Genomic DNA, 20,283 nt, shown 5'->3' with positions numbered 1-20,283 from the left:
CACACTGGGCTCATGCCTTTAGCCTTATACAGTCCCACGGACTGAGTGGTGGTCCCTCCTTCTTCTAGAACTCAGCCCTGAACTCCCCTTCCACAGGCTCAGGTCCATGACTCTGGAAGGCTTGGGGTTTGCAAGGCATACCTTTCATCCTATCAGGCTCTGAAGTATCAAGTTTGTTGGGCTTGTCATCCATGAAGGGCTTCTCTCCTGAGGTCATGACGTCCTATGAATTAATGTATTCTGAAAGTTTCTGTCATTAACAGTGTCACTCGGGACTTACAAACCAAATACCATGGTTTTCTTTATTGAATTAATCCATCTCATTCCCAGTCTTTCTCTTTTTTTCTTGCTGCCTTCCACTTTCCCTAGTATTGTTGTTTTCCCCAGTAGTCTTATCTTTCCATGATATGTCTGAAATAATTTCAGTTTAGTTATCTTAGCTTCTAGAGATCAGGACTGATTTTATGTGAAACACATCTATTTGTCTTTCTCCACTCTGTGGTATCTGTAAAACTCTCCTCCAACACTACATTTCAAAGACATCTATATTTTTTTCTGTACGTTGACTTCACTGCTCAGCTTTCACACCTATACATAGTAGAAAATGAATATCATAATTTGGATGATCTTGGGCTTGGTGTCCAGCAAGACATCGTTATGTTTCAAGGTACCTTGCAGTTCCATCATAGCTGTCTTTCCAAGTCCAATATGTACTGTAGCTTTGTTAACACAGAGCTACAGTAATAGTAACAAAATGAAAACTTGGTCCTGTGTAGGTCCAATCCATTGGTTGAAGAGGCCCTCAGTTCATTATGGAACGACCTTGTGTACAGAGAAATTAGGGCATGCACACAAACTCTTTTTGACTAGGCAGTGGAATGGTCAGCTAACTTTCCCCCATTGCAATTACTTTCAGAAGTAGTTTCCATTCTGTATGCTTCTTTAAAATTAAACTAATGATAGGTTATGTAATTGCCATCCCTGAAGCCAAATATCATGTGATGATTTTCATCTTTTGTGCAGAGTTCTTTCTCTTGAGATAAAATAAGCATTACTAGTAATTACAGATACCAGCTATTCAACGGGAAGTCAGTATAGCAGAAACCTTTTATTATTTGGAGGCTTGGGGGGGGGAAGTTCCATGTTAAGTATCATGGGGTGAGGAGGGACCCCACATTTAAGCTGACTCCACACAGTTTTCCTTCTGCAACACTGGTTTTGGAAACAGCTAGACTTTATTTTTTGCATTTTGTTATCATGTTATGTTTTGCTTCCTTTCTCCTTTTTTAGGCTACAAGCCAAACTGACCTTGAAAACTGGGTTACAGCAATACACTCAGCTTCTGCTTCTCTCTTTGCAAAAAAACTTGGGAAAGAGGATACAATAAGGTTGCTGAAAAATCAGACCAAAAGCCTTATCCAGAAGATTGACATGGACAGCAAGATGAAAAAGATGGCTGAGCTGCAACTCTCCGTTGTTAGTGATCCTAAAAACAGGAAAGCAATTGAGAACCAGGTATTAAAAAGTTGATTATTTTGCATATTTGTATTCCTCCATAGATATTCTCATTCATACCACATAGTTTGTTAACCATTTGAAAATAAAAGTAGACAATAAAAGTTCATATGGATCTCGTCTGAAAATAAAGATATTTCTGTTGCCTATCATAGAAAAGTGAAGTTGGAAGGGGCCTACAAGGCCATCAAGTCCAACCCCCTGTTCAATGCGGGAATACAATCAAAGCATACCTTCCAGGTGATTATCTAAGTTTTTCTTGAATGCCTCCAGAGTTGGAGCACTCATCAATTCCTGAGGTAACTGGTTCCACTGTTGTACTGCTCTAACAGGAAGGTTTCTTCTTAAACCACTTCACAATACTGAAAAATTAGAAGAAGGCTCACTTTTGGTATATTTCCAGAAACCACATATACTGGAAATGGACCAAACCAGAGCAATCTTACTCTCACCAAAAAAAAAAAAAAAAAAAAAAAAAAAAAGCCCCAGAAATCCTTACATTAGAGCTGCTTGGATATGAATGAAATTAAGCCTGGAAGGTGTGGGTAGAAATATTCTGTGGATGATTTAGTTTGCTCTGGCAATTACATTGTGTAATTGCTGCCAAAAAGAGTGAAATAACCAATTCCCCATAGCAGTCCAAACAGGGGGCTAAATGACCATCTGGTTGCACCCATATTAAGATTTGCTTTTCAAGTCAACCATCTTATCTTCCAGCCCAGAAGTAGAGTAGCCTGGCCCAATATATGAGCCAGACCATTGAGGAGGAAATACATTTAAGGATGTTTAAACAGGAAACCATTCCTTATAAGAACAAAAGAAGGTCCCTGCATACCTACCCTTCAAATAACCACTTGTTCTTCTGTTGGGGTGGATAAAAATCAATGATTTTCTTTTAAAAATGATTTAAATCATAATTTAAAATTTTAAAATGATTTTTATTTAAATTGTCAAGATTGGTTTTTTTAATTTAAATTGTGATTTAAATTGATTTTATTAAAATTGTGATTTAAATCAATTTGACTTAAATTGAACCTACCCTGTCTTCTGCAGGGCCTGTCCTCTAGAAAGCAGGGTGAATCATGCACCAAACCTTAGCTTTCAGAAATCCTTACATTTGAGCTGCTTGGATTTGAATGAAAGTAAGGTATACACTTCATCAAGCATTGTAAAACAAGGACAAACAACCCCCAGTACTTGATGAATCACCTGTATGGGTGGAATATGGATTGGATCTCAGATGTGGGAGCTGGAAATACAGAGTTCTTTATAGTGTTCAAAATGTAGTTGACAAGCTTACCTTATATAATTGCAGGGCATTTTAAAGGACAAATGATTCCTGTGGGGCCCTAAGTTTCTGTAGTTAAGAAGTTGGTTGTTGTATTTCATGTCACACACTAGTGGGATAACTTGGCACTGAACAAGAAATGTGAACAGTGACTTCTTAACTAATGTCAATTTCCTAGTGAAATTTATGGTGATGGATTTAACACTGGTGCTCTTATTAATTTTTCAACTGGATTTTGGCAGTGAAGAATTTATCAAGAAGAGGTCTTCCTGTACGTTTCTCAATAATGTATGGTTCAAAAGTATGAAACATTCTAATCACTTCAATAAAACACTAAACTTAAAGAACAGTAAAATTATATCGAAAAAGTAAGCAAATATGAGGTTCTTTAGTTTTAAATCTAGAGTCTGACAAGAAAATGCTCTCCACTGCCTGCAGCCACTTCTTCTGCCGCTGTTGCTTTATTACTAGGAGACAGGAAAGGCCCAGAAGCACCAGGAAATGGTGAGATAGTAAATTTCACATGCAGGTTTGAACTTGAGACTTGGGGCTAGTGTCTTTGAAATAGAAATTATTTGCAAGAAAGGTGGGATATAATTTTAATTAACAAATAACCTTATTTAAAACAGCCAGAGATGGAGCTGCAAGCTCCCAAACAGTAAATATCCATTTAAATAAAAACATGATCATTGAATGAAATACATTGTAATGTATTTATTTTAATGACTTTAAAAGGATTGGTCCAGTGTGCTCACATTGTAACTGAGATTAGAATTTCTGCATAGAAACTTCAAAATATAGTGATAATACTAGGCCCATAGCAACTGAAAGTCTCTGTGCTATTCCGGTTGTTACACAGAAAGCTTTCCAGTGGCTACCATGTTCATACCAGATTCAATTTTTAAGGCTGAGGTTTGGGAAAAGAGACTTGTAGAAATGATGGCAAAGTGTTCAACCTTATGTATTGCTGTCTTCTAATTCAAATCTATTTTGACGTTCGTCTTTGAGATGAAAATAATATGACAAAGTTGCAAAGTTTACGCTTCCCCCCCCCCTTCCTGGCACAACCTCATTAATTTTTCTTCTAATTGTCATCTGTATATGTAAACAGATCCAGCAGTGGGAACAGAATCTGGAGAAATTCAACATGGATCTCTTCAGGGTGCGCTGTTATCTTGCCAGTCTACAAGGTGGAGAGTTACCCAATCCCAAGAGTCTTCTGGCTGCTGCGAGTCGTCCTTCAAAGATGGCTCTAGGAAGGCTTGGAATCTTCTCAGTCTCATCTTTTCATGCATTGGTAAATTAGCAGTTCGAAAGCATGCAAATGCGAGTAGATAAATAGGTACCATCTCGGTGGGAAGGTAAAACGGTGTTCCCTAGTCATGCTGGCCTCGTGACAATGGAAACTGTCTTCGGACAAGCACTGGCTCTATGACTTGAAAAACGGAATGAGCACCGCCCCCTAGAGTCAGACATGACTGGACTAAAAGAAAATGTCAAGGGGAACCTTTACCTATCTTATCAGTATTGTATAAAAGGGTGTTTGATTTGTGGAAAGTGAAGAGGCCCAGTCCTTCTCCCACCCCTGTAAAAACAGTGTTTACTATTAGCTTAAAAAATGTTCAGTAACACCAACAGGCAGATTCACTTTGCAGCTATAGATTTTTACTATGTAGGAAATGTGTATATTTGAAATGGTTCCTGATAAGAATGAGGTTCTTACTAGCACATAAATATTGTATTTGCCCTTGTCTTCCATTTGGGTCTCTAAAGCTGGTTTCCCTTGCCTATTGGACTCTCGATGTTTCTTGCTATAAAAGCCTAGCATCAGTAATCATTTTGGCCATACTAGCTAGGCCTGATGTGTTAAAGTCTAAAACATCTGGATGGCACCCGTTTGGTGAAGGCTGCTCTAATAAAACAGTTATGAGTTAGGTTTTGTTGAAAATATGAAATGAAGAGACAATGCAACTTCACTTGCAGACAATGTAGATATGTAAAATCCCTTTAAAATATTCAGTCGAATGAGAACAACATTCAGTGAGCTTGAAATGTGATTGCTGTATTCATAAGGGCTGTAATTCAGCTTAATATAAAACAGAAAAATGTACAGTGTAATGCCAATTACTAAATGCCTTTTCATTTTCTCTCGCACAGATCTGCTCCAGGGATGAGGCGACTCTTAGGAAGCGGACATTCTCATTGTCACAAAGGGTGCAAAGCAAGAAGGGTTTATTTTCCTCTCTTAAAGGACTGGACACTCTTGCAAGAAAAACAAAGGAGAAAAGGCCTTCCATTACACAGGTATTTCTCAGCTAATTCATCCTGCTAAGTTTCAGAAATTGCTGTAAAATTAGCTGGTTCTTGATCTGCAATGTGAAAAACATATGGTTCAGGACTCTAGCTGGTTACAACCAATAGATGTCTATGGAGCCCAGCAGGCAGTCACTGCCCACCACCTGTGAAGCCACAGCAAATGACATTGGCAGGTTTGTGTAGCTGTTCCCACTCTGAAGGTGGGATGTAGTGATATGTCAACTCTGCAAAAATCAAACTACACATTCAGAGGAAGAGCCCTGAGCCTTTAAATGCAGGTTCCTATTGCTGAGTTATGACTACTCCATAGTAGCAGTAATATGTGGAGGAAGATCAAGCACAGCACTAGATTTGTATGTTGTAACAGCCAAGGCTTTCTATAAGAAAAAGAACAAGACTGGTTATGTTATGCTCAAGTGACCAGGTTGGTAAATATAAATGTTTGCGGGTGATCATTTGAACTACACCAACTTCCTCTTCAGTTAGAAAGAAAATATAAGCTTGTGGGTTCTCCATTAATGTTAATACCTATGCAAAATTGGATCCTTTCAACTATTTTCAAGAAAGTGGCATTTCCATACAGTGCAACCCGGAATCTCAGTTTCTGTCTTTCTTCAGGTCTTTGGGTGGGAAGAAAAATCTCAGGGCAAGTGTCAATGGAAGAGAAAGATGTTTAGGTTTTGTGTGTAAGCCTTCTTGTTGCATAAGTCCTGGCAGTATATTAGCAGTGGGCCTGTGAAAAACTCCACTTGAGCTGGTGGTGAGCTTTCCATAAGCCTCAGAAGCTGTTTATAGCTTGAGAAAATACTCCACATATCATGTGTGATGTAAGTTAAGCAGTTTGAGATGGAAGCCATAGCAGGAGTGGGAGCAACCACTGTCGCTAGTGGTCAGTTGCTGGAAAAGGATTCTTTTTTTTTTCTTTTCTTCTTCCCATGGCTCCAGGTTGCTGTATTATATCTGATTAACAAGGCTTTGTCTAGATTCTCGGCCAATTTACCCAGGTTTCTCTTGTGTCTGTTTCCACAATCAAACATTGGTTGCCTTCCCTCTATGACAGCATATGAACCTGTCCTTTGTTTCTTGTTTGAAAATTTTAAAGAGAGAGATGCTGTTGTCCTGGCACCCCTGCTTAACAGATGGGTCATTTAACAGGAAATAAAGGGAAAATGTATAGAAAAGTAGAAACAAATAGAAACTTTCCTATCCATAGGAATTCTGTGATGAGACATTGGTTGTCTCCTGTTAGGCCCCAGAATGTAATGGAATATAGAAAGAAAAAGTCTCTTGTTATTTTTTCTTCCTTTAACTATAAATGAGATTGTAAAATTGTTGTTTTTTCACATGCGCATAGATGGGTCTCATGTTTAATAGGGAAAACAAATATAAGAAGATCAGAGGGAAGTAGTAGCCTCCATTAGTTCCCTATTATATGTGGGGTTAAATTATAATTCATAAAGGAGCAAGAAACTTCATATAATGGCTGGCATCCTGCTGCTATACTTTATGTCCTTAATGTGGACAAGACTCCTTCCTTCTTGCTCAGTTGCAGGGAGGTGCCTCTTTGTTCATTTTGAAAGGGCTTGAATGTGTAAGACTATGGTTAGCAAAGGGTAATGTGAGAAAACATCTCAGACAGATCAAGTGTGAAGTGTATGGAAAAGTCACGAGGGTTAAGCATCAGTTAGGGCCACATAAATGCAGTTTCATATCTTGAAGATGTTTAGTAAGATGCAGAACATTAATCGGAGGCATATCAGGAAACAGAGCAGTTCTGTTATCATTTCTGGGTAGTCTCCTTTATCAAATGCTCCTTTGTTATCTATTGATACATATGGAAAAAGTGACAGCAGTGGTGCATGAGTAGAGTAAAATACTTATGAACACTTGTCCCAAGAAGAAATTGCTTCATCAATATGTGCTCACCACTCCATCAGTTTGCTTCCTTGGTTAAGATATTGCCTATTATTGCATTTGTTTAGTGCCAGCCACAGCTAACAGCTAGAAAGGTAGGTTTATTTATTTATCTGTTTAATAGCCTCCTTTTTTCTTAATTAAGTGACACAAGGCAGATTGAAAAATGGTTAAAATGGTTTATGTTGGAAGATAGGAGAGAATATATAATCCACCGATTTACTCTGAATGCAGCTATCAGGGAGATAACAATTGGGAGGCCAGTACACCAAAGGGACACATTTTAACTCCCTTTGCTTTTCTCAGCTGTAAAGATAAAACCTGAACAAATGTACAATTACATTGAAAAATAATACAGGAAATATGCTGGAACTGGAGAAGTCAGATGTACATTATTTTCCACTGACTATATGATGTCAATATCAATGTGAATCACCCTGGAGGAATCCCCCTGCAATCCAGAGTTTTTTCTCTCTGCCATTGGTACATCTACTTTTTTGGCATTGAATGCATTCACATTGGTTCAGACAGTGTAATTACTTGAGTTGTTATGGAGGGGGCTATAGCTGTTGTATTTAAAACCCATTCTAGTTAGCTGCAGCAGCAGTGAGAGAGGCAGAAGAGCAGGGAAACTGGCTGCTGTTAATTAATCCTCTTCTCCCAACACCTGGTGTCTGGGTCTGCTTTCATCTTTCATTCCATTTCCATTTCTTCCTTAATTTCTTCTTCTTCTGCTTCTTAAGAAAAGTTTGCTAATCTAGATTTAAATAAAATAGATTACCGTGTGTGTGTGTGTGTGTGTGTGTGTGTGTGTGTGTGTGTGTGTGTGTGTGTGTGTGTGTGTGTGTGTGTGTGTGTGTGTGTGTGTGTGTGTGTAAAAAAGGAATCAACAGAGGAAGAAGAGGAAGTTTTAAGGTAGATCTGCTTTGACCGTGCATCCTACATATCTAAACAACCAGAATGCAGCTACCTCAATCTGGAAACAAGACTGACTGAAAATTTCCTATTGGCTTTCTGCCAGTTCCTTTCCTCTCCACTGCCCTTTGGTCACCTAGCTGTCCTAGTGCTTGGACAGCAAGCTTTTAAAAGAAAAAGAAAAAAATGGAACAGAATGGAAAGGGAAGAGGAAAACAAGCATACCCAGGCACCAGGTCTGGGGAGAAGAGGATTCAAACTGTTAATACTTCGCAAAGAAGTCTGATTTGCTCACCTCTCTCTGCAGACTCCAGTCTGGTTAACCCAGGGAAACCTGACTTGCTGAGTATGACTTCACAGTGGATCTAGTTGCATTTTTCTTGTGGTATGGTTGCCCCCTCAGGGAGAATTTTGGCACCTGGGAGCTCTTTAGCAGAAAGTCTTTAAGAAGTTGATTACTGTTCATTGTCTTCTCAGAGTTATCTTGCCTGGGAGGTGACCAGTGGGAGAGCTGGACTCCCTCCACTCACAACATAATTGTGCCATCCCCATTGAGGGCTTGTGAGGATGCTGAAGTCTGCTGTCAGGATAGTTCTTTGATAGTGTGGTGTTATTACACAGGATGATTTTTGGGGTGTGGGAAATTCAAGAAGATTGGAATCCCTTTGCGAAACCATGAACGTGGGAGGCTCCCATGCTACTTTTTCTGCATAGGCACCTGGGATATCTGCACTGAACATGATAAGTGGTCAGATTTTTACCGTTGTGTAGGCTTACATACTGTACCTCATTAACTTTTCTCTTCTTTTGCATGTGAAGCAGTTGTTCTTTGAAACCATTTACTGTATATTAATCTCTATTTTTTAAATTAGATTTTTGATTCAGCTGGAGGGCGTGGATTTATGGGAACACATCTACCTCAGAGTTCCAGTGATTCTACAGAGGTAAACTAACTTTTAGTATAGCATGATGATAGTTACTTAATGTTTTTTTTAATTCATGACAAATGATATGAAAATCAATCACGCTGAAGGAAAGTCCTTATTTGACCTGTCTCCAGAGAAAGAAAAACATTACTCTGTCTTTCTCTTACACACCCTGGGAGTTTTCTACATGGGAGCCTTACATCTTTTCTGTTTTTATTATTTCTTGCAATTGCACACTATTGTTCCATTTTCCTGTTCCATGGATGCTGTTAAATATTGCTTTCCAATCTGTACAGTGCTTTCTGTCCTAGATTAGGCTACAACCTTGGAAGGAGAGATCAGATACAACATTATATATCTTAATAGTTTTCAAATGTCTAGTCCAGTGATGGTGAACCGATGGCACGCGTGCCACAGCTGGCATGCAAAGCCCTTTCTTCTGGCATGTGGACAAACCTTTTGAAATGGCTGCAGCTGGGAGTCCCCCTTTCTCTTCCTGTTCTGGGTCCTTTAACTTTCTGTCTATCCCCATGATTCCCTCTTTAATTTCCTGTCTGTCCCCATGATTCCCCCTGAAACTGCCACTTCCTGTTCCGGTTCTGGTCTTCCGAGCGGCATGGCAGCCACTGGTTTCTTCCCCACCCCCTCATTTTGGGCACTGAGCCGAAAAAGGTTTGCCTCCACTGGTCTAGTCTACGATATGTTTACTGTCAAAGAACAGCTGAGTTTGTTTCAGATGACTGTGGAATGTGAGCTACACAGTATACATCACCCATTACACTTTCCATCAAAGAATCGGTTGTATATGGTCAGCTATTTTTCACAACAACTTGATCCACCTTATGTAGAAGACCATAACAGTAGTCATGCTGCATAAAAACAAAGGACTACAGTGGTGCCTCGGTTAGTGATTGCCTCATTTAACGATGTATTCGCTTAGCGATGAGGTTTTTGGAGTGATCTTGCACTCCGTTTAGCGATGTTTCCAATGGGGAAATTTCGCATAGCGATGTTCGGGACCTTGCTTTGCTTAGCAATGACAGTTTAGGTCCCCCTGTTTCGCTTAGCGATGTTTTTGACAACTCCATCTTCGCTATTTTTAAAAGGTGTTAAATTGTTTAAAAAGGGTTTAGAGTGCTTGAAATTGTTAGTGCACTTAATAAACCCTTTGTTAACCAAATTTGGCTTCGTTCTGACTCTTTTTGAATTTTTGGTGATTTATTTTCTCCCCCATTGAAATGCATTGAAAAGGTTTCATTGCATTCCAATGGGGGAACCGCGTTTCGCTTAGCGATGTTTCCTATGGCAATTTTCGCTTAAGGACGGTAATCCGTTCCCATTGGAACGGATTATCCGGTTTTCAATGCATCTCTATGGGAAAACGTGTTTCGCTTAGCGATGTTTCCCCATAGCGATGAATTTTTTGGAACCAATTAAAATCGTTAAGCGAGGCACCACTGTATTTGAATGAAAAGTTTTTAATGAGTGAACTCCTCTGTTATTGTGTTTCATGGAACATCTGAATGTGTTGTCAGGACTCTGGGCTTTCATTTTATTCCAAGTTTATTTCCGGGTCAGACTAGGTCTTAAAAGAAATGTTTATATGTGTCTTCAGTATTGTGTACTTTAAAAATTCCTCCAAGAGTGAAATGACTTGGAAAATGTAGTTCCTTTTATATAAACTTATAGCACTTTCATCTGTTTGAATGACCATGCACTTTTTGTATAAAAAGATGAATAGGTTTACATTTCAAGTGATAGCTCTTTAAAGTATCTCCACGCAAAAGTTGGTGCTCCTAAGGAATTCCTGTGGTGCTTTTCTGCTGTTATGCCTTTCCTACATAGATAAAACTGCATTTTAAAGTTTTATCTGGATGTTAGCTTATAAGTGTCCAGTGGGTTTTTTTTTTAGGACAAATCTTTAATTTTATAAGAAGCCTGGATTTTGATGCCAAATTATTACTTCTGTGGAACATGGTTCATCAACTAAGCCTGCATATGCTAAGTCAATAGGATTGGTCACTTCATCTATGTTTGTTTTTAAAACACTTGAACAACTGTCTGCAGTTTTGCTAGAATTTCTGAGGATTTCTTAATGCCTCATCCAACAACTCAAAAGAAGTGATTCATCATAACTTGCAAAACCACCAAGGCTGGAAACAAGCCTGTTTTGTAAGTGAGTTTTAAAGAAAAATAAAATCAAGCTGTTAAAAAAGACTTCCTGATGAGTTCAGTGAAGTACAACCCCATTAAAACCTTCCATGCAGGTTTTCTGAGGTGTTTCATATACAAATGGTGACAAACAAAGACAGGGAAAACTCATGGAGTAACCAAGTGCTCTTCAAGGAACACCATGGCATAACACAGCACAGTCTACAGTCCTGGCATAAGTTTCTGGAAAACTGAATGTGTTGTCAGAACTTTGTGTGGCAACGAATGAATAAAGTATTGTGGTATTACTCATAGAGCAGACAGGGCTGAAGGGGAAAAAACCCTACTCCTTAAATCTGAAGATGGAAAATATAGATGTAGCAACTGTATCCTGAACACAATCCAGTGATTTTTATTTTTGCGTCATGGTATTTCCATCAAAATTTTTAAATAAATATTTTTCTTTATTTGTGCCTGGACATAGTGAACCTGAAACAGTCTGCAAAGATCCCTTCCTATGTGAATGCTAGACAAAGAAAGTGCTTTTAGAGCAAGCTTTGGACCATCTTGCTCTAAAACGTAGTAAATGGCTGCCTAGGAGATGGGCTGCTGTTTTTGTTTATTTCTTGCTTATTTATTTGCTTCCCTCCTTCCAGTTTTTATATTGTTTGTTTCATTATTGGAAGCCTTACTGAGTCCCTCTGAGAAGAAAGCTGAGGTATAAATATTTTGAATATATAATAATGAATGAAACTCTGGTGCTAATGTTGCAGTTATAGAATGAAGGCAGATCGACATTATAAAGCACTGTGTTTCCCAAAAGTGGAGCCCCAAATATCTTCCAGATATCCTGATCATTAAGAACGTGTGGCTTCTAGGAATTGGAGACTAAGAATTTTCAGTGCTTTGAAATTAGTGTTCTAAAGTCTGGTGCAGCTTGCTGCAAGGACTAATTTGTCTTGTTTGCTAAAGCCAGTGGTAGCTATAGTCCCACCAAAACATGCAACACAATATGTAGCATAATTCCCTAGCAGTTTTGTATCTTGATGACATTGAACAATAGTGCCCTCTACTGGTGAAATTTCTTCCAGAAATCTCTAAGAAATGTCAACTAAAACTTAACGGAACTATATCAATATACTTTTTGAAAAATTTTCAGAACTGCCCAAAGTAGACACATTCTAGATGGGCGGTATATAAATCTAATAAATAAACAAATACTAAATAAAAATAACAATTTAACAACAGAAAATCATTAAAGCACAAGACTTGTTTTCTTACTGCTTTCTCTTGTAGTAGAGATGTATCTTGTTATTCCTCATTTTTTAATATCTAGTTGCATCCCCTGTCATGGATACATATACCTTAATATGAGAGGAGCTTTGAATGTGTCAAAGAAACAAAGAGCAATATTGGTGGGAAAGTAGACTTTGGTACGAATCTAGTGTCACCATCCAAGGTGAAATGGTCAATACCACACTCAGATACACCCAACAGTTGCAGTAGCAGGGAATAGTTGATACTTCCAATGCTCATGGAACAGAAATTAGAATAAGAATAGTAAAACAATACCATGTGAGCAAATTTAAAAGTTTCATTGGCCTTTTTTTTACTTTTAGTGTAGGAATAGTGTATTTGTTTTCTTCCCTGATAACATCTCTGCTTTCAACTTACAGTTTCTCTGGTGCACAGTAGATTGAGTTTAGTAATGCAAATCTGTTTTCACATGATCTTTACATTTTTCAGGAATGTATTTAAACCATATATTGGGACTATAGTTGTTTTAGTGTTCTTCTTCAGCTTCATTCTGATTTTAGTACATTTTGTGGTTTGTATTATAGTCCATTCATATCTTGTTTTTGCAGACAGAATAGATCTTCTCTATCTTCTGTTTCCAACTGTACTCTCTATAATGATTTCTTTTTTCCCATCTGGTGATATCCACATGTGTAGTAATTTGCAGCTTTGTGATGAAAGTAGGGCCCAGTAGTTGTGAACAAAATAGCAGTAGATAACAGGATAAGTATTGCATTTGGTAATTAATTATTGATGAATCCATTGTGCATCCATTCTTCATTGCATCCAAGAGAAGTGTTCAACTTTTTAAATTTGAAGGACAGCATTAATAGAACAGTATTCTACGATTCAATAGATTGTGTTCCAAGGAGCCCCTTAGGTTGTGTGCGTACACTGCATCTCATCCTACATCATCCTGCAATCAGTTGATTGTTTGTTCTATAATCCTTTCCCCAGCTGAAGCTCTGTTGTAAATGCAACCAGTCAGGAACAAAGAGGTGGTACATGGCTGTTAGCAAAAAGCTGCATTTATTCTTCCATTCTACTTATCCTGATCCAGAAGTTTGCTGCTTTCTCAGAACTGATTTAAAGTGTAATAAAACAAGTATGGCAGAAAGTAGCTTGGGATGGGCATTGTGTTGCTCCCGTAGTCTTGCTTAACAATAGGAGCAACAAAATGACTTCATCCAAACCATACGGCTGAAGTATAGAAAGCTTATAGTAAGAGGAGTGGATTTTGCTCTGAAAGAATGGTGTGTATTATAATTATATTATAATAAAATATAAAGTGGATCTTTCAAGCTTAAAGTTTGCTCAGTACGTATTACTAAAAGACTGCCATGACAAAATGTTGGAGATGGTATAGGGGAATCTGAGACTGAAGTATCAGAATGTGTCAGTTGTTACATTTTTGGTAGACACTAGACTCCTTTAGAAAAAGGAAAAGCTCAGTTATATAATTAATATTTCATAATAAATGTGTGATTTCCCCCATTTTCAGCAGAAAGTAGATGAATTTCTGAATACATACTGCTCACCTTCGGAAAATGCTGCAACAGAAAATACCTGGGATGTCCAGTCATTTGTTCGTTTTCCTGATGGCCAAGGACTGATGCTAACTCTCAAACCAGAATATAGAGTAGATGATGTTTTGACTCTGGCATGCAAGGTATACAATTGTGCATGTTAAAGTAGCTGATTAAATCTCATTGCCTTTAAATCCCAGCTGTTTTGTACTTTAAAATGTTAAAGATGTAGATGTGGCTAAAGAATATTGTGCTATGTTATATAATATTCTTCTTTTTTTCCTTCTAATCTTATTTAAAGTAGCTGATTAAATCTCATTGCCTTTAAATCCCAGCTGTTTTGTACTTTAAAATGTTAAAGATGTAGATGTGGCTAAAGAATATTGTGCTATGTTATATAATATTCTTCTTTTTTTCCTTCTAATCTTATATGTTTTGACCATTCTGCCTTGGATGGCTCTGCTGAAATCTTTAACTGTTGCTGAAAGGATGAAAGGAAGACAGCAAATTTTGGGAGGTTACGTTGCCCCCCCTCCCTTTTATCCTCCTTTTTATCCCTTTAGCAACAATTAACAATCTGTCTCTTTAGACAGGCATTTGAGGCAAATGAGGAACTCACAATAGACATTATCTGTTATATATTGACTTGTAAAAGAAAAAAACTAAAGAGGAAGGAAAGAAAACACAAAAACAGGTGGCACCTTAAAGACTATTTTATATATACTTCCCTCCACCTAAAATATTTCAGTTTGTTGTTCAACTGAGTTGTACAGTTCATAGGTCTCATTAAAGGTAGAAAACGTTCTGAAATGATTTATCTTTGTTTCATCTTTTACATCACAGATACTTGACATTTTAACAGAGGTGTGTAAACTTTTTATATCCACTGTATGTATAAAAGTAAAAGAAGGCAGTGGAGCACCCAAATGTGCTAATTCAATAGGATACTGATATGAGCAGTTTTTACCTTTGAGCCTTGTTATGAAAGGAGGGCCCAGTAGTTGTGAACAACATAACAACAGGATAAGCATTGCATTTAGTAATTAATTAATAAATCCATTTATATGGGTGTCCATCATGTGTATAAGTTGTATAACTCAGTGTGAAACAGGTAATGTATATAGTGATTCCTTAACTTGAGGCATTTGCTTCCAAATGGTACACTACAGTATATGTATTTTGCTGGCGTGACTGCACAAGAGGATTTGTGTATTAAAACTGATATTAAAACTGTACGTAGTCTTTTCACAATATAATATGCTATGGCAGAAGGTAAAGCAAGAGTATGAGAGATTTTAACCCAAAGGGTACTGTCATAACTAGATGATTTAGAAAGCTAAGTACTGCCACTGAAATAGCATATTGGATCAAATGGAAAGTTTCTTTGTATAGGAAGCATTTCTTGGTGAAATGTCAGGATGTGTGTGTGTGTGTGTATGTATGTATATACACACATACATATACACACACTGTATATACTGTATATACTGTATATACTGTATATATATGTGTAGGTATTATATATACACATACATACATATACATATACATATGCACATATACATACACACACACATATATATATATACAGTATGTGTGTGTGTATATATTATATATATACACACATACATACATATACATATACACATATGCATATACATACACACACACACATACACACATAATTGGATTTTATAGAACCTGAGTTTGCTCAGGTATGTAATTGTATCACTTCTGAGGCAGAGGCTCAGAAATAGAGCTTGTTGGGGAACAGCAAGAAGTTTGGTTCTGACACTAATGTTTGCTGATTCCCTGCTTATTATATGCATTTCACTAGTAATGGTAGTTTAGCCTAGCTAATTTTATGGATCAGTTTAACTCCAGCAAATAAGGCATGTCAGTCCTCTGCCAAAAAAACCTCCTCATTTCTTTTACAGTTAAGACAGCTGAGTATAATAAGGTGCCCATTTTCCTTGTTTTATAGGGAAGCTGTGCATGAAACTTACTGTCTGTAACTGCCTGGAAAGGGTTTCCATACACCGGAGTTGACCTGATGGGACATAATTGTAAATAACTGTATGTCAGTATCATAATAATAATTGTGTGCCATCAAGTCAATTCTGACTGATGGCGACTCTTCTCAGAGTTTTCCAGGTAGAGAATACACAGAAATAGTTTACCATTCTCTTCTTCTGGACAGCTTTCCCAAGCCACGTAGGCTGGCTTTTCTCCCAGGAGGTACACTAGGGAATCAAACTCCCAACCTCTGGCTCCACAGGCAGATATTTAAACCACTGAGTCAGCCAGCCAACCTATAGCTTGATAGTAGAATAAAGAAAATTAAAACTGAGCCTTTTCCTGGTATTTGATGATAACAGTAAATAAGCTCTGGTGGAATTAAACCAGCATACTATGAAACTGTGCACTGCTGCTGTTGCTGCTGCCACCGTTATACTGTTTTTATCATTTATATTTTTAATATTATGGAGTAATAAGGAATGGAAAAGGCAAGTAATTATGGGCAATATTTGGATGGCCACTAGGTGGTATGGGAGACTTAAATGTTGGAGGAAAAATTTCTGAGAAAAATATTACTACAGTATTTGGACAAGTAACTCCTCAGAGAAGAATCCTCTGTATAAGATTCATAAAAACATAGAACTTAAATTGTGGTGAAATATCTATTTATAAAAACTACCTTAAACTGTTTTTCTTTTATATATATATCATTTTATCACTTTATTTTTATTTCTTTTTCAATTAAACTTTTTTTCTGTTTTGTCTTCCTTTCATTTCTGAATATATTTTTTTAATATTTTTCATAAGCAGTCTCTTAATGCTGACTCCTTTCTGCTACATCTTTCCTGGTTCTTTTTTCTTACATTTCCATACTTCTCTGGTGAGTGCTGGGCATCTTCATTCTTTAGCACAATGTGATGTTTGAGGGTTTTGTATTTGTTGTGCATATTTGTGTGTGGCTCAAAGCTATCTGGCAACAGGAGCAGACTGCCTAAATCTCCTTCGCTTTTATGTATCTAAGCCATCTGACTGGATCTGTGAGATAGGATCAGCTGAGGGATTTCCGCAGTCCCATGTCATTTTAAAACTTCAATAACAGAAAGATCTCTAGGTTCCTTAATATTTAGCTTCAAGAAGAAGAATGACCAAACTTTGGATGGATTTGCTGATAAATAGTCATATAGATAACTATCAAAGCATGGAAAATATATTGACACATACAATGCAAAGAAATAGGAAGATCAGATATTTATAAAAACAATTGCATTGTAATATACAGTCTTGTGATGACTGAAGCAAGAAACTATGGCTTAAAAAGTGTCTTCAAAAGCAGAGTGTGCATCTAGGATCTGATTTCTTAAACTATCATTTCTTTGTTCAGGCAACATGGGAGACTGTGGTTTCAAACACTAGGACGTCTTTATCAAAGCCACACATTCAAAGGAATGAGGTGACTTTAAGAAAGAAGTGCATGGGCACATCTCATATCACCACTGAGATAAAGACTCTAGGGTTGAACTTGTGAGGTCTGGAGAAGGAACATTTCTAGTACGCTGAGCAGGCGCTAGAGTCTTTCTTAGCAAATGTAAAATAAAGAAAGCAAAAACTTAACATTGTGAATACAATGATGTCACACTCATGCTTTTTAAAGAATGGATGATGTCATGTGAAATGGTAGGCTTTAAGAAAATTACATTGAGGCAAAACTGAGTGTGTTGATATCTTTACTGATTGTAATTTGCTGAAGATTTTGTAAGTTAGTCTGTCATTCAGGGATGGAAAACCCATAGCCCTTGCCCTGATTCCACGACAGCCTCCATCTAATTTCTAAAGGTCTTTGTGAGCAATCAATTAAGATTTTTACAAGTGTGACTTGTCCCACACAGCATCCTGGGGGAGAAAAAGAAGTGGCAGAGAAAAAGAGATTAAAGAAGTGAGGTTGCCTACCGGTGGCTATGGCCCCACTGGGGGCTTCAGCCTTGATCACTGGTGATATACAGCTTGTAACACTTGAGGCAAGACAGCCCTGATCAGAAAAGAAATCTTGCCTATCCTAGCTTTATTGAGGAGACAAAGAAACTTTCCTGATCAATTTGTTCAAGGAAATGTTCACTGAGATTTTGTGACTAAAATTGTTTCCTGTTTACAGTGGGCATAGTCACTATCACCATCTGTTGAAATTTTTATGGCAATCACTTTTTGGTACTTTTTTGAATGTAAAATTTTCTGCAACAGATCATAGCTGACCAATTAATTCATATTATGCAGAACTGGAGGCTGTTTTGAGGTATTGTTTGCCTATTGTTACCTGTTTCTTTCTTGGTTGTCCTGCCTCTTTACCTCTGTAACATAACCAAGCAAGGTGTGTTAAAATCAGATAAACTAAAATGTTGCTTGCCTCTCAAAATTGTGCTCCTCTTGGTAATTGATCCTCTTGAAAAGGTGTTCAGTGTCCTAAGATTGTGAAAATGAAGTTCCCTTCATAGAAAGGACACTCACAGTGTCCACAAATGAAAGGGGTAAATGAGTTTCACCATTTCCTCCCTACATTCCTCTCCATTTGCTCTGCGGGGTTTGGTGGCTCCATCAATTGTGTGTTGATAGAAGCCTGAAAGAGGATCCTCCTCTTCCAGTTGTGGTTCTCTGTGGTGAATCAAAGGTCCTTCCCTGTGGATAGAAGGGTACCATGGATTCAACCTTTAGTACCAATGGATATACAGTCACTCGTGTAGTGTAATGTTAGAAGAAAGATCAGTGGAGTGTTAGTTTTTCATCTTCAAGGACATGTATCAGGTTGCTTTAATATTTCATTCTAACCCAATAACCTGAAGGAGGTGTCACATCTTGTGGCATATAAGCACATGAATTCAGAGGAAATTGGCAGTAAAAAGTGGAATACTAGCCAACACCTTTCTCTTAACAGCCTATTTACACACATGTACAGTATTTTATGTATGTTCCTTTTTATAACACATATAGAAGGAAGCCATCTGGAAGATCTGTAGAAACTGAACAGATGCCAGTGTAGATTGAGGTAGAGCACAGATTTAAAAGTTTATTTACACATTTTACTCTTTGGTTAATTTTATACACAGAAAGTAATATTAACTACCTCTTGATTTTTAAAAGCAACAAAAACTGCACTGCTTACAAATACTTTCTTTTTATTCTTTAGATTAAGCACCTGGAACCAAAACACTGTGGCTTACAACTCCGAAGGCATATTGGGGAAAATGTTGAGCAATATGTTCCTGAACCATATGAATACATACAAGACCAGGCAAGTCATGCAGCAGAGGTTAACCTTTTTCCTGATGAACAGTGGTGCCCCCAGCTATTCCTGGTTTAGGCTAAATGTTGTCCATGTGCTGCCAAGAAATTCTTTCGCAGAATAAGTAAAATCAAAGAGTTTTAATTTGCTCCAGACAAAGTGACCTGTAAAACTAGAAAATATGTGTCTCTGGATTACTTAACTCTACTTGATGGAAAATGGGACAAAAGATGGTAAGGATGGCACAGGAGAGGAACACCACTGGAGGCTAACCCTCAGTTTTAGCTTGAGTTGGAATGCTACAGATAAATTCAGTCAATTTTACTTTTTAAAAAATCCCTGTTTTATATAGGAGTAGGGACCAGATGTCACATTTATATATGTCAACAGGGCATGCAAATTTATTTATTTACCGCTTCATTACTGCACAGTACTATTTTGGGTGGTGTACATTTAAAAACAATGATATAACGGAAATAAAAGGAAAGAACTATAAAATCCAACTGCAACAAACAAAAATTAGACAACATGAGGCCCAGTTAGCACAACATAATGGAGCAGCAGTCCTGAAGCTTCCCATTTATATCTACTTTGAACCTGAGAATAACTCTTAGATAATGTGCACAACATTTCCTATACCCCTCTCCAAGGCGTAGATATACTGTGTTCAGTCGTTTAGTCGTGTCCGACTCTTCGTGACCCCATGGACCAGAGCACGCCAGGCCCTCCTATCTTCCACCGCCTCCCGGAGTTGTGTCAAATTCATGTTGGTTGCTTCGATGACACTGTCCAACCATCTCATCCTCGGTCGTCCCCTTCTCCTCTTGCCTTCACACTTTCCCAACATCAAAGTCTTTTCCAAGGAGTCTTCTCTTCTCATGAGATGGCCAAAGTACTGGAGCCTCAGCTTCAGGATCTGTCCTTCCAATGAGCACTCGGGGTTGATTTCCTTTAGAATTGATAGGTTTGTTCTCTTTGCAGTCCAGGGAAATCTCAAGAGTCTCCTCCAGCACCACAATTCAAAGGCATCAATTCTTCGGCGGTCAGCTTTCTTTATGGTCCAGCTCTCACTTCCATACAACACTACAGGAAAAACCATAGCTTTGACTATTCGGACTTTTGTTGGCAAGGTGATGTCTCTGCTTT

General features: G+C 37.8%; 1 protein-coding gene across 2 annotated transcripts in view; it reads left to right on the top strand.

Annotated features, from left to right (window-relative positions):
- TIAM2 (TIAM Rac1 associated GEF 2) overlaps positions 1 to 20,283 on the top strand; it is a 106,036-nt gene that overhangs the window by 20,283 nt on the left and 65,470 nt on the right. Inside the window, exons 4-9 of one of the 2 annotated variants that reach the window (XM_078383226.1) lie at positions 1,291 to 1,515; positions 3,915 to 4,100; positions 4,961 to 5,107; positions 8,821 to 8,892; positions 13,826 to 13,990; positions 19,042 to 19,146. In XM_078383226.1, coding sequence (XP_078239352.1) covers positions 1,291 to 1,515; positions 3,915 to 4,100; positions 4,961 to 5,107; positions 8,821 to 8,892; positions 13,826 to 13,990; positions 19,042 to 19,146 — 900 coding nt within the window. Of the gene's footprint in view, positions 1 to 1,290; positions 1,516 to 3,914; positions 4,101 to 4,960; positions 5,108 to 8,820; positions 8,893 to 13,822; positions 13,991 to 19,041; positions 19,147 to 20,283 lie in introns of both variants that reach the window. The other variant, XM_020801235.3, reaches the window with a different exon arrangement.

This window comes from Pogona vitticeps, chromosome 1 (genome assembly GCF_051106095.1).
Source record: "Pogona vitticeps strain Pit_001003342236 chromosome 1, PviZW2.1, whole genome shotgun sequence".
Taxonomy (NCBI): Eukaryota; Metazoa; Chordata; class Lepidosauria; order Squamata; family Agamidae; genus Pogona; species Pogona vitticeps.
Note: the sequence above shows the minus strand (reverse complement) of the source record. Positions and strands in the feature narration are given on the sequence as shown.